At 44.9% G+C, this 14,474-nt stretch overlaps 1 protein-coding gene across 1 annotated transcript in view; it reads left to right on the top strand.

Annotated features, from left to right (window-relative positions):
* Positions 1–14,474, top strand: part of GPA33 (glycoprotein A33) — a 45,689-nt gene that overhangs the window by 10,969 nt on the left and 20,246 nt on the right. Inside the window, exons 2-3 of the mRNA XM_024742396.1 lie at positions 5,248–5,402; positions 8,818–9,034. Coding sequence (XP_024598164.1) covers positions 5,248–5,402; positions 8,818–9,034 — 372 coding nt within the window. The remainder of the gene's footprint in view (positions 1–5,247; positions 5,403–8,817; positions 9,035–14,474) is intronic.

Raw genomic sequence — 14,474 nt, 5'->3', positions numbered from 1 at the left:
TCTCCCGTTGCGGAGCACAGGCTCCGGACGCGCAGGCTCAGCGGCCATGGCTCCCGGGCCCAGCCGCTCCGCGGCATGTGGGCTCCTCCCAGACCGGGGCACGAACCCGCGTTCCCTGCAACGGCAGGCGGACGCTCAACCACTGCGCCACCAGGGAAGCCCAGCACTCAGGTTTTGTGTCCATGTCCTCCCTGCCTGCCGGGCTTGTCTCTGCTCCTAGATCATTCTGTCCCTGGAGCAGCCCTCTCTGCCCAGGGCACCAACTCCTTATCATTTGCACTTAACACTTAACACCACCTCCTTCCTGAGGTACCTTCCTCCCCTGCCACCAAGGGACCTTTGGGCTGCTTCCTCGTTCTCTGCCCTGGTGAGTCAGGGATGCCATAAACACCTGGCATGGGCAGAACATGGTGATAGACAGACGCTCCCACTTAGGACTGTCACAGAGTTCCTGGGAGAGAGGCATAAATTGTGGAGGACAGGGCCCGCCGTCAGAACTCACTGCTCCACACCTGCCCACCGACTTCTCTATCTCTGTACACAAGGGAACAGGTGACTCTTGCTGTGGGCAAGGCTAGTCCTCCACCTATGCCCTCCCCCACCCAGCCAGAGGTCTTGCTCCATCTGGCTTCTCCTCTATTTTCAGTCTCTTCCTTTCTGGGAGTTCCATCCCTATAACCTAGGAGCCTGCTTAAGTCTCTCCATCTTCCATCCCAGAGGGGACAAAAGAAACCTTCTCAAGACCTTTCATGGCCCTCTGGCTCCAGCTTTCCCATCTCCCTGTGTTACGTGAGCTCCTTGACAAAATGGGCTGCCCTCACCTCTCTACTTCTTCACTTCCTGCTTGACATACAAAATTGTAACACGGCTTTATGGTTACAAGAGTACCGCATGTCTGCTGCAGAACATCTGGAAAATAAAAATACACAAAGAAGAAACCCATCATCCCAGAATCCAGAGATCACTGGTATTAATCCTGTATCCGGTATATTTTCTTCTAAGAATTTGCTTCCCCTCTGTGACTTTGTAGAAGTAGGATACTGTTGCATGTACAGTTTTGCATCCTGCTTTACTCTCTTCTATGCACAAGTTCAACATAGTGAATTGAATCCCTTGGGGGCTATTTCAAGTCCCACCTCCTCAATAAGGCTTTCCATTAAAATCCTTCTTCCAGGCCCCTCCCCTCTCCACCCCTCCCCACAACCCCTACACTTCACTCCTTATCATTTGCACTTAACACTTAATTAGGTTCTATTAGGATGCGGGCTGACAGTGATGCTGGCTAACTGCTTCCTAGGCAGGGACTGTGTCATGAACCACTCAATCAGTAAAGTCTTATTAGCACCCAGCTCTGTGTACATACCTTGGGGTGGGAACTAGCAAGCGATGGGTATAAGAGAAGTCTGAGACACAGACCCTGCTGGAAGGAGCTGCCCTATGATGAGGAGAGACGGCTCACACACATAGACCCACACTGACATGAGAATGACGTGGGCGTGGGGTGCACGCTCCCTGAAGCGCTTCAGCGAAGCCAGTAAGGGCTGGGATGGTCCAGGTGGATTCCTGGAGGAGGTGGGGCATGAAGATGCCTCTGATCATTTTTCCAGGGCCTTGCACTAAACTAGGGCCTTAGGAAAAATTCATTAAATTGACCAGAATTCATAGATTCCTAAAGATCCATGTTGAACAAAGAGTTCCTCAAACATCCATGGCGTTCTAACCCCCCTCCCCACCTCTCCATCCCTCCTCCCCCATCTGCCAGTCTGAGAGCCTCCAGGAGTCATTCCCACCTTGTGAGGGGGGGGGCAGGACAAACCAACATGCACGTGCGTGTGTGAGCTGCACCCCTTTCCCTAGAGACCAGCTCTTTCTCAATGTCAGAGCATATATCTAGTCCTGGGGTGCGATGGGCCCCTTCTGGCCTCGGGCACCTCCTCCCTAAGAATGTGGTTTCTCTGAGCAAATGGATTTTGCTAAGTGGAGGCATTCCTGCCAGTTTCCCAAGGGTTCCCATAATGTGCTGTGTACGCCTAAAGTCTCCAGTCCATCGAGCATTTTATTATTCTCCTTGGATGTATTGCTTTCTGGTTAGCTCTCAAGAGACAGTTTATTATCTTCTTAACAAGCCTTAATTATTTACAAGCAATCCTGGAGGCTTCAAGCTGTCTGTTCACACCCCGCCCACTTAGGGAGGTTAAATGACCTTTCCCATTTCCATCTGGGGCCACTTGCCGACTTGGCATCCCCTCTCCGGGCTCCTTTTGTTCTTAATTTAATTTTTTTTTTTTTGACATTTTCTAGCAATGTGTAAGGTAAGTTCTTCAACCAAGTTTCTCTGGTTGCAAATCCTACCCATCTTTTAAACTTAAGTTCTCTAGAACTCATTCAGTTTGCTGTCCAAGAGCACTTATTTGAGCATCTCCTAAGTGTTAGGCAGTTTTCTGAGCCCTGAGGATATGAAAAGGAAGGAAAAACAGTGTGGCAGAGGAGAAGGATGTGACAGTATGGAATGCTGGCATAGTTCTTGCTTATGTGCCAGGATGAAGGTCATGCATGCTAAATATGTTTTCATCCAACCCTCACAACAACGCTGGAGTTAGATAATATTATTATCCTCATTTTATAGTCGAGGAAACTGAGGCACAGAGAAGTTAATTAAGTTGTGCAAGGTTACACAGCTAGGAAAACTAAGAATGAGGATGACAGCCTGGGCAGTTTGGCTCCAGCGTTTGTGCTCTTGGCCACTCTGCCATATGTAGTAAACTCTCATGAGAGAGTGCTAGGATGAAGGTACTCGTGGGTGGTACCCATGGCACAAAGGACAGAGTCATCTACTCTGCTTGAGAGCCTTTGGGCATTTTCTCTAGGACAATGTATGTGGTTAAAATTTCTTCCTCAGCAAACCCCTATTGTGCTGTGAGATTTTGATTCCTTCCTTGCAGGTGAGAGCACCTGCTCCTCCAATTTGTATACCCTTGGGAAGGTTAACACGAGGGCCGCAGAGCTAATAAACAATAAGCCTATAGAAAGAGGTGAAAGGAACTGGGTTTATTACAGAACTGCGGGTGAGAAAGTTGGTGATTGCAAACGTCAGAATCCTCTGAGTTCATGATGGGAAATTATTGAGAAGTTAAGCCAGATGTCTTTGCTGCCAGTGATGTCAGAAAAAGAGGATGCTAACTGAATCAGTGAGAAGGATTTGATTAGCTGTGGAGGATTTCCAGTGATGGCTGTTGGCGTGAAGGTCTTAAACACAGGATAAATTCTCATCTAGGATTATGGAAAATGTAAGTGTGCCTCAGGGCACCAGATCAGCCTTTAAAGATCCTTCTCAGGTTTACAAATAGCATTTAAATAGTGCTCTATACTTGTTCAAGATTTTTTCCTTTTCTTTATGAGTTCTTTCTCATCCGTTCATTTCAATCTCTTCCCTCACAAATTAACATAAAATGACTTTTACTCGCTTTTGTAGTGGTCTCTAAAATTGATCTATTCTTTAGTTATAATCATTAGTAATTATTATTCCTTTACGATAGTTCACCCATGGTGGTGGTAGGTGGTTATCTCTCGTGATTAACTTCTAACTAAGGTTGTGCGTCAACAAAAGACTATGGGATGAGAAGTGGAAGTAATTCGATATGAATATATAGAGAGAGAATATACTGAACACACATATACATAATGTAACTGTCATATGTTGAGCACTGATTATGGGTCAGGAGTCATTCTAAACAAAGTACACATTTCATGTTACTTAATCTCCAAACAACCCATTTTTCAAGTGAGGACCCTGGCACAGAGAGCTTACGTAAACTGCTCAAGGTTATACATTTAGTAGATAAAGGAACTGGAATTCCAATGGACGCATTCTAGCTCTGGAGCCTGTGCATTTAGACTCAATGCTATGCTACTTCCTGAAATGGCCATAGAGAAGTTGTGGACATTAAATATGGACTGGTACAGGAGTGGCCCAAGATGGCTGCATAGAAAGACGCTGAGCTCACCTCCTCCCACAGACACACCGAATCTATACCTACATATAGAGCAATTCCTCCTGAGGAAAATCTGAGGGCTGATTAAACAGCTACTGCACATAGAAGGACAACATAGAAATGGGTAGGAAAGACAGAGATGTTGTATCCATGGGAACCCAATCCCCAACACAGCAACCTGCAGTGAGGAGGGATACTGCTGACGGGCCTGAGTATGAAATTGCCCACCCTGGGAAACAGCATAAAAATCAGTACTTTAAAGGGTATCCAGCCTATATAAGAAGGAAATCCATTTACTAGAGCTTCTGCCTAATGGGCGTCACTCACACTGTAGTCATAGGTCCACCCAGATCCAAGGGATGGACCTCTTGATGGAGGAGGGTCAAAGTCACATGGTAAGAAGAATGTATGTGATGAGAGATACTGATGTGGCCACACTCTTTTTCTCATCTTTTTTCTGATAAACTTATACAGAATAAATTCCCCTGGGAGAACCCTCTCTCTCTTTACCTTGACTTAATCTTACTCATCAACTTTCTTACCATATTTAAGCACTCCATAAATATTTGCTAAATAAATGAATAAATCATCATCACAACAAAAAGACAGTGGGAAATATTTATTGAGAGCGTTCTATGTGCCAGGCATTAAGCAGAGCATTTATACACGTTATCTTGTTTAATTCTCCCAAGAGCTCTTAATCTTAATCTCCAAACAACCCATTTTTCAAGTGAGGACCCTGGCACAGAGAGCTTACGTAAACTGCTCAAGGTTATACATTTAGTAGATAAAGGAACTGGAATTCCAATGGACGCATTCTAGCTCTGGAGCCTGTGCATTTAGACTCAATGCTATGCTACTTCCTGAAATGGCCATAGAGAAGTTGTGGACATTAAATATGGACTGGTACAGAGCTCTGAGAATACTAGTGTCCCTTTTTATGGATGAGAACTGAGGCTGACAAAAGTTTACACAGTGTGTAAGAGGTGGGGCTGAGGTGCAGAGCCAGGCTTTTACCCATCACACAACGCAATTAACTTTGTTGAGATGCCGTGGGATGGGGACAGGGTGAACCAAGGTACACGTGTTTGTCTTCACCCCGGGCCTGGTGGAGAACAGCTGGTGTGCCATGGCCGAGATCTCAGTTGTAGTGTGTCTAGCTGTGGCTGGAAGAGCGTCACTGGCCATTCCCTCAGAGATCCGGTGGAGAATGAGTATGAATGCCCATGTCAGTTACTTCCCACTTTTTTTCCAGTCTGGGTGACTGTCCACGCCATCTCTGTGGAAACCCCAAAGGATGTTCTTCGGGCTGCTCGGGGAAAGAGCGTTACCCTTCCATGCACCTACAAAACTTCCTCCCTCAACCGAGATGGATTTATCCAATGGGACAAGCTTCTAAGGAGTCATACGGTAAGTTGGGAGCGTCATAAGTACCACCTGACCATGACCTCTTGGAGGCTAAGCCCTACAAAGCCATTCAATAAATGTTAGGCAGAATAAACCTACTTAGCGCCCAGGCTGGGATGGGTGGGGAGGGAGCAGTGAATGTTGGACCCAGGGAGGACCATATTATGCCACCTCTAGTGTGAAAGAGTCACCTTTCCCAAAACATCTTTCTGTTGGTCAGTCTCAAATGACCTAAACTGTATCATTCCTTTTGATTAGCATAGCGCTCTCGCTCGAGGCCAAATTTTATTATAGTTTTTTCCTGTTTGGGTTCTTTTGAGGACTATGGGAAGATTTTATTTTCTATTTTGGAATAGATAGTAATCCCATGGCTCAAAAATTAAAACATCCTGATAGTGTACATGGAGAAGTCTCATTCCTATCCCTGCCCCTCTTGTCCTATCTACCCAGTTTCCACACCCTAATCCTTCTATCTCTCCGTCCTCCCCAGCAAGGCTAATTTTCACTGGTACTGGTTCTTTGGGGCCAGCATTTAAACTGATTGATTGGTATCTCTGCTACAATCATTCAGTATTGTGAATATCACTTTTGGCTAAGATTTAGCTTCTTGTGTATCCTTCCAATGATTCTTTACGCCAATTCAAGAAAAAGTGAATGTATATATTCACACGCATGAAAATACATCTACTTCTGACCCTAGAATCCCAGTCCCCTATTCCCCGCACCAAAGGCAACCACTATTACCAGATTTGGGGATGGACTTCTATAGATGCTCCACATGTATACCATGCACACACAAACATAGACATATATTTACATATACGTATATGAATATGTATGTTTATATAAACTACATGCATACTGTCCTCCACTTGGCTTTTCTTCCTCTTAATATACCTTGGAACTCTTTCCATATGTCAGTACATTTATATCTATCTCATTCTTTTTAAAATATTTTCATTAAGTATCACATTTTATGAATGCTCTATACGTACCGATGATGGACATTTGGTTTGTTTCCTATATTTTGCTGCTACAAATAATGCTGCAATAAACATCCTTATATATATGTCTCTAGGTATATTTTAAATATTATTGTCATTATTTATAAATATATATTTATATATAAGATAAATTATTAAAAATGAACTTCTGCGTCAAAGGCTATGTGAATTTAAAATTCGGATACATAATGTCAAATTGCTTTCATTGGATGTCAGACCAACCTTCATGTTCACCAACAACAGTGTAGGCACCTATTTCTCTAACAGAGTAGTCTCAAACTATTTGATATTCGCCAACTTGATGAGTGAAAAAGTATCTCATTATTGATTAAATCCACATTTCTTTAACTGTAAGAAGGGGAACATCTATTCATAATATGTATATATATTTTTTTTGGACCACGTGTGCAGCATGTGGGATCTTAGTTCCCCCCAGTGGGATGGAACCCATGCCCCATGCAGTGGAAGCATGGAGTCTTAGCCACTGGACTGCCAGGGAGGTCCCTATTCGTAAGTTTGCAAGTGAGTTCTACTTTTAAAATGCACACATGCCTGGCATTAGATCCCCAACTACTCAGAGTGAAAGCATTTAGCTTTTTCCCTGACAGAAAAGAAACCAGGATACCCAAGTCCTAGAGCAGCAGGGCCGATGAGAAAGGAGAGCAGATCTTGGCCTGAGGCACCTTACTGTCTGTTGCCCAAGGCACCCTGATGGGACAGAGCACATGTCCTATCTGTTTCCAGAACCCCAGGAAAAAACCTAGAGAGGGCAGCCGCTGCCTTTAGCTTGTAGAAACTGAAGACACGTTCTTTCACCGTCACATGTATTCAGCAAACAAGACGTTAGGTCTCTGGTAGGCACGCTTCTGAGTGCTGAGATAAACACTAAAGGTCTTTTGTTGACTGATGGATCCCTTACTTTCTAAAGGATTTGAGGCAATCCCCTTGAGAGCAAGCAAGGCTGCAGAGCAAGGGATTTAAACTGTGCCCTCAAGGAGATTATTGTGACAGGTCCTAGCAAGGGTTGGGGGGTGACTTGGGGGAGATCCCAGGAGGGGGAAGCCTTAGGATCGCTGTGATTGGGAGGAGGGTTGGGGCATGAAGAGTCCTTGGCAGAGCCAGTAGGTCAGAAAAGAAGTGAGCTGGGAAAGACCAGCATCCACAGATGGGTCCACAGCCCAAGACAGGTCCTCATCTCCCACCTTGTTGCTCCTCCCCTTCTCAGCCAAGCTTCCTGAGTTATCTGCCCCTACCAGGGCTGTTGTATGTGGCTGGGCAGATTATGCACTTGGGGACCCAGCCCAGGGCGCCTGACCGCCATTAGCTTGGCAAAGGTGTGTCTGTCCAACAACTAGAGCACCTTTTCCTGATTTGCGTAAAGAGCATGCCCAGGCGTCCGACCCGACACTATGTCTCCACACTCTCTTCCCTACCCGGCATGGTCAGCCTTCCTCCCCTAATGCTCCACCGAAATCACCAGCAGCTTCTCTTTTGTTAAATTCAGCGTGCTGATTCAGTCCTCATCTTATTTCATTTCTCCCTAGCTTTTCCAGCTATCAACCACTTTCCTATCTTGGAATCTCCCTCCCTTGGCTTTCTGGTAGCCTCGTCTTGACTTTTGCTCGTATCTCTCTGACCTCTCTCTGACCTTTCCAAATGAAGTAACTTGGGGACTTGCCATTTCTCTACTCATTTACCGGAGGTGGCTTCAGCAAGCCCATGGCTTGATGCCATCCGCTTTGCATATATTATCTACTTTAACTCTCACAAAAATCCTATGATACAAGTGTTATTATCATTATCTCCACTTTGTAGATGAAGAAATGGAGTCATAGAGAGGTCAGCATTTTGCTCAAGGTCATAGAACTAGTAAGTGGCAGAACTGGGATTTGACCTGAGGCAGTCTGGTTCAAAAGTAATGATCTTAGCCAGTACTATGTTCTGTTTGATAAATGATAAGAGTATATCAATGAATAAACAAATTCCAAAGGCGAGAGTCAAATAAATAAAGGGGGCTTGGAAGCCAAGGATGGCTACCTAGCACAATGCCTGCACGTAGTAGGTGTTCAATAAATATTGGTTGGCTGAATGTCTGAGAACAGACAATGAACTAAAATGGAACGGGTAAGAGGTGCCAGAGGTTACAAGAGGTGAAAGCCTCACTTACTCACACGTGCTCCTCTGGTATGAACTGCCTACCTGCCCTGGGCTTTCAATATTTTCACTAAAAACATATAAATACATCATAAGAGGAATCCACAAATGGACACCACGTATAGAGCTCTTTGTTCTGCAGGGTTGGTGTGTCAGTACACCTGGGCCTGGGAATGGTGGATGAGGGTAGTCAGGGCAGGCTGGGGCATCATGCCAGGGCCTTAGGCTGAAGACCAAGTGGTATTTCTTCTTCCTCACAGGAAACGGTGCTCATCTGGACATTTTCGACCCAAACCTACATCTACGGTGAACTTTATCAGAACCGCGCCAATGTATCAGGCAACGTCCAGCAGTCAGATGCCTCCATCACCATTGACCGGTTGACCATGGATGACAACGGCACATACGAGTGCTCTGTCTCACTGCTGACGGACCTGGGTGGTGTCTCCAAGTCACGCGTCCGCCTCTTGGTGCTGGGTGAGTGTCTCCTTCTCCCTCCTGGGGTGGTAGGAAGAGGGGCGGTGAGAGGAGCGGGGTACCCTGCCGGTAAGGTAAAGCCAGGGAGCAATGCCTGACCAGGAGCTAAGACTCCTCCCCTCGCCCCGTCTGTCTCAGGGGTTGGGGTGCTTCTCCTACCCCTGGAACCAAATACTCTTCTGTCTGGGCAGACAGCTCCCCAGGCCCAAGGTCAGGGCTGATTTGGAGTGGCCCCTGGGGGTCAGCCTTGGAGATTCTGTACCTGCTCTGTCCACTGCTCTTTCCCTCACACCAGCTCCTCTCTTTTTCATGCCAAACTTACTAAACAGAAGAAAAGGGGAAATCCTAGATCCTACTGTAAAGACTCTCACTGCCCTGCTTTGATGTTGGGGGCCAAATAATGACTCTCTTACAGGTCAGGCATCTTTCCCAGCCCTAAATTCAGCTAATCAGTAGAAGCCCTTCACACCACCATCTCCCCACCCCTCGGCTCCAACACACCATTGATCAGGTTCTACTGCTTCTGACATATGTCCCATGATAACATTCTTTCTACACAAATAGCTTATTATTGGAGTTTATAGCTTTGGAATAATTGAACAATCACCTACTCTTAGTATCTCCATTTTGCAGATGAGGCCAAGAGAAAGTAGACGCCTGACTCAACATCAACCAGTTATTGGAAAAACTTTAGGGAGCACCCAGCCTGTGTCCACTCTAAGAAATGGCCCCCACTGTGGAGGTAGCCATACTTTAAACCAGAGCAATGGACCATGTTTCCTTCATTTTGTCCCCTTTACACTACATAGTGGGATTTTATTTTTAATTACATAAGGTGGCTGCCCGGGTTTTTGAATCGTTGCAGTGAGTCAAACCATAAAGCCCTGAATAAAGAATAACCATCTCCTCCTTGTACCCTCCTACTAACAAGGTGGCCAAGGCTAGTACTTGTGTGTTTTCTTCCACACTCTTCTCCATGTCCTTTCAACACACACACACACACACACACACTTTCTTTCTGTTTCTTTACTTTTCTTAAAAAAAAAGAGATCATATTATAAAGATTATTCTGGAACTTTTTCTTAATGTTTCATGAACATTTCTCCACATCAATGTATACAAATCTACCTGTTAATAGAATACATTCCCGTGCATGGATTTACCATGATGATTAGGCATCAAGGAAATACAAATTTAAAAAAGGAGAATTTCTAGGTCAAGGACTATGCCTTCATTAAACGTTACTCCATACCGGCAAATTACTTTTCCCCAAAGCAACTACTACTGCCATGAGCATTATGTGATCATGTCTGTTTTCCTATATTCTTACCAGGACTGAATATTATCAATCTTTTTCAGTTTTGTAAATTTTGTTAATTTGCTAGGTGAAAAAAAAGCCAGTTCAGTCCAAGTCAGTATTTTAATTTAACATCCAATAAGCTTCACACCTTTCCTTAACTTTGTGCTGACCCCCTAAATCTTGGGGACCAGCAGTGGAATAAGGGCTGGGTCTGTTTTCTTACTCTCCTTGGTCCACCTCCTCCCACCCCCACTTCTGGCTCCTCTGAGGTCATGGCCAAGGGAGGGAGTGTTAAAGGGAAAAAGGCAAGGCCATGTTCACCTAGCTAGGCCACTTACCATTTTCTCTTGGCTAACCCCAATCATAGCAGACATCCCACTACTGCTTCTTTTGTGGGGTGCATTAGTGGGTTCTTCAGTATCCCCCAGGGATCCACCTGACACAGGTAGTGTGTGCACCCACTGGCCAGACTCTCACCTCCACCACCCTTTTCCACCCTCCCCTGCTTATGGCAACTCACTCCTGCTCTCTGCTGTCCACTCTGGGCTCGCATTGATCCAGCAAGCAGCTCTCTGGGACTGAGTCCCTTCAGTATGACAAGAATCAGCCTCCATCATTACCCTCCTAAACCCACCATCGCAGTCTGCTCCAGCCAGCTTCTCTGGGCAAGGGGCACGCACCATAGTCTGACCTCAGATGGGTCCTCAGATACCCAGGGACATCTATAAAGCCCTTCCATCTTCATGCTCCAGGAGTAGCACTGCAGGGACTTACTGATTTCTGTCCCTCAGCAAACCTCAGCCAGGAGTGAGGGATGCCAGCTCTCGACAGTAGACAACCCCATTCTCCATGCGGGATTCTATTGGTTCCTCTCTGGCTGGGCCTGAGTTGAGGGGAAATACCTCCTTCCCTTCACCTAAGAGAAGGGGGGAGATGCTCATGGATCCCTATTCCTGAGAATCCTCTTTAAAGAAATCTCCTCCCGGGCTTCCCTGGTGGCGCAGTGGTTGAGAGTCCGCCTGCCGATGCAGGGGACACGGGTTCGTGCCCCGGTCCGGGAGGATCCCACATGCTGCGGAGTGGCTGGGCCCGTGAGCCATGGCCGCTGAGCCTGGGCGTCCGGAGCCTGTGCTCTGCAACGGGAGGCCACAACAGTGAGAGGCTCGCGTACCGCAAAAAAAAAAAGAAAAAAAGAAATCTCCTCTCAGATGAATCTCTAGCCTTCTGGGTGAGGGTAACTGTTAATCATAGGATTTGCTCTTGGGAAGGTCACTGGGATGTTTCTCATGCCTCTCCTCAGTACTGAGGACACTTACCATTCAGAGCCTCAACCTGAAGGTTTTAGTGGAAATTCTGAGACACAGGAGAAGTCCCCTCTGTATCCTGCTGATGCTTTCTGTTATGGATTTAGGGTCTCTTGTCTTGCACAAGGTCTCCCACTACCACCTTTGAGGTCATAAAAATGAACTTAATGTTTTTTCTTATGTCTGTAAGTCTTATTTTTTATCCTTAGATTTTGTTTTGTCTGGAATTTATTTTTGAACATAGGATTCTAAGGGTCTTTGTTTTCTTCCAAATGGATAGCCAATTACATCAGCATCGTTTATTATATCAAAGAAACAACTATTTTCCCACTGGAATCCCAGCTTTGTCACACATTAAGTTCTTACACAATACATGGCTGTTTTTTACTCCTTATTTTATTCATTTACCATTTGATTATTCCTATGCCAATATCATTTGCTTTTGATTACAGTATGTCTGTTGTCTGTAGTCAGTGTTGAGACACACAGACATACAGACGCATGGACACACAGACACATACACATTTAGAGTTATCAGTATTTGTGTAGTTGGCTTTTAAGGTCTGGCGCTGGGTAATATCTTCTCTTACTAAACTTTTCCAAAAATTTTTGTCAGTTTTTACACTTTTATTCTTTCATATTAATTTTAAAATCACTTTGCTTAGTTAAAAAAAGTTGGTTGGAATTATATTCAATTTGCATTTTAATTTGCAAAGGAATGACATTTTAGTGATATTAAGGAAGATGGTATATCAGATTTTCTGACCTTCAAAATTGGTGAATCTCTAATGATAGAATTCCAGACTTTCTGTGGCCAAATGAGGATTAAGGTGTTTACTTAGTTGTATAGGAGGAGGGCAGGAAACGGCACCCATTCCATGTAACCAAATACCCAATCTCTCTGTGTCTTCCTGCTCTGAAAACCAGAGGGATCCCTCTTAAATGGAGGGAAAACTACCATCAACTTCCAATGACCTTTGCCTGTATAGAGTTGTTATAGACAACACAAATTCACAATCATAACAGTTATCATTTATTGAGGGCCTGCTATGTGCCAGGCATCTCACTAAGTGCTTTATGGATATGATCTCATTTAACCTTTGCAATACATCTGTGAAAGTGGGTATTAACACTCATATTTAATAGACGGGAACACTGAGACTTGAGAGGTTAAATGACCACTAGAAGGTGTCCAAGCTTTGATGGAAATTAAATCCAAAGCCCTTCACCTTTCCACCCTGTAAGTTTGCCATTCCCAACCAGCAGCCCTTCCAATTCTGGATGAGTCCCAAACTCTTCTAGGCTTACTTATCGGTATACTCTCTCTTTCACTCTATGGCAGATGTAGACTTGCCAATATGTTTTATCATGTCACGGCATTAACTTGTATTTTTCCCTTCTTGAGCCCATGCCAGTGAAAGAAGGTTGAAGGGGCAGAGCAATGCCAGCCCTGGATGTGCCCATTGCCTTCATTTGTCCACAGGACATACCCATCTTGGAAACATCACTCATTGAAAACTGAGATTCTGTAATTGCTCTTCCACACTGAAGGTCTCGGCTTAGGGTCTGGGACACTGAAGCCCTGCCACCCTGTGAGTGCATGGATGTTTATTTCAGGGTTTTCATGGGGAGCTCTGATGCTTTTAGAGTTTTAGGAACATCCTCCCCTAATCTCATGGACAAGGCTGACACCACCACATTTTATCATCTTATAGCATTTTTACAGCTGTGTTTTAGTTGCCCCAGACTAGGTGGAGTGCCATGATGTGTTTTTCTACCGGCTCCATTGAATCAGGGGATTCTACCTATTTGTGGAGGGCTCCTTATGTCAAACTATCTAATGCACAGAAGGTTGTTAGAAAGAAGCCTGTTTCTGCTCTGCTGTCCTGTTCTTATTCCCCGGCTACAACAACCTTAGTCCAAACACAAATAAACAAATAGCTGTGTTTGGTGATCCCTTGCCTCTTTAAAAAACTAATTTAAAAAAAGAAGAAGAAACAAGAAAAGAAAGACATTCACCTATATCACTGGGTTTTATATTTCTCCATGTTTTCTTCCAGATCCTATCCACATGCTTATTTATGTTCGTAACTGAATTTGTAGCTTAACGACTGGCACTTTTCTCTTTTCATTCCACATCACCTAACACTTCTTGCTATCTTAGCACTTACTGTTCTTTAAGCTTCATGCCACTCCAGCAAGCGGACGCAGAGTCCCTCTGTCCCTGGACTGGACACTCAGGCTGTTTCCAATTTAAGCTATTGTAATTAATGTTGCATCAAACCGTTTTGCGTGCATAGCAGTTAATTTTATTTGCATTAGCTCCTGGGGGAGATACTACCCAGCCAAGAAAATGAGCAATTTTCTCCTGTTTCTCTTCTGTATTCTGCACTGTCCCGTCACCCACCCCACTCCCATCCCTCCCCTTGCCCTGATTCACCCGCAGCTGAGTCCCTCACTTTGACCCACCTGGTCCTTCTCGGGCTAATTCTGTCTCCTTCTGGCTTGCCTTAAATAGCTCCTACTTTCTTCTGGCAGCAAGCTGGTTTCGGGGAAGGCAGCGGGAACCCACTCAGGTGCGAATATCCCGATTTCCCCTCCCCTCTCAGGGCCAGCTGCATTTTAAGAGAGGAATTAGTTAACTCGAAGGGCAAAGGCTACAAATTTAATCTGAAATTATGCAACTCGGTGAAAAGAATGTTTTGCTTTAAAAAAAGATAATTGGGTACTATATGTTAAGAAACCCAGTAAAAATCCTTTTTTTTTTTAAGTTTTCTTTCCGAATGGCTTTGCTGCGGGGCTAATTTTAGGGAGAAGGGCTTTAATTATGTGGGTC

The sequence above is a fragment of the Neophocaena asiaeorientalis genome, unplaced genomic scaffold (genome assembly GCF_003031525.2).
Source record: "Neophocaena asiaeorientalis asiaeorientalis breed wild unplaced genomic scaffold, Neophocaena_asiaeorientalis_V1.1 scaffold99, whole genome shotgun sequence".
NCBI lineage: Eukaryota > Metazoa > Chordata > Mammalia > Artiodactyla > Phocoenidae > Neophocaena > Neophocaena asiaeorientalis.
The sequence above is the reverse complement of the archived record's forward strand: the minus strand, read 5'-3'. Positions and strand labels throughout refer to the sequence as shown.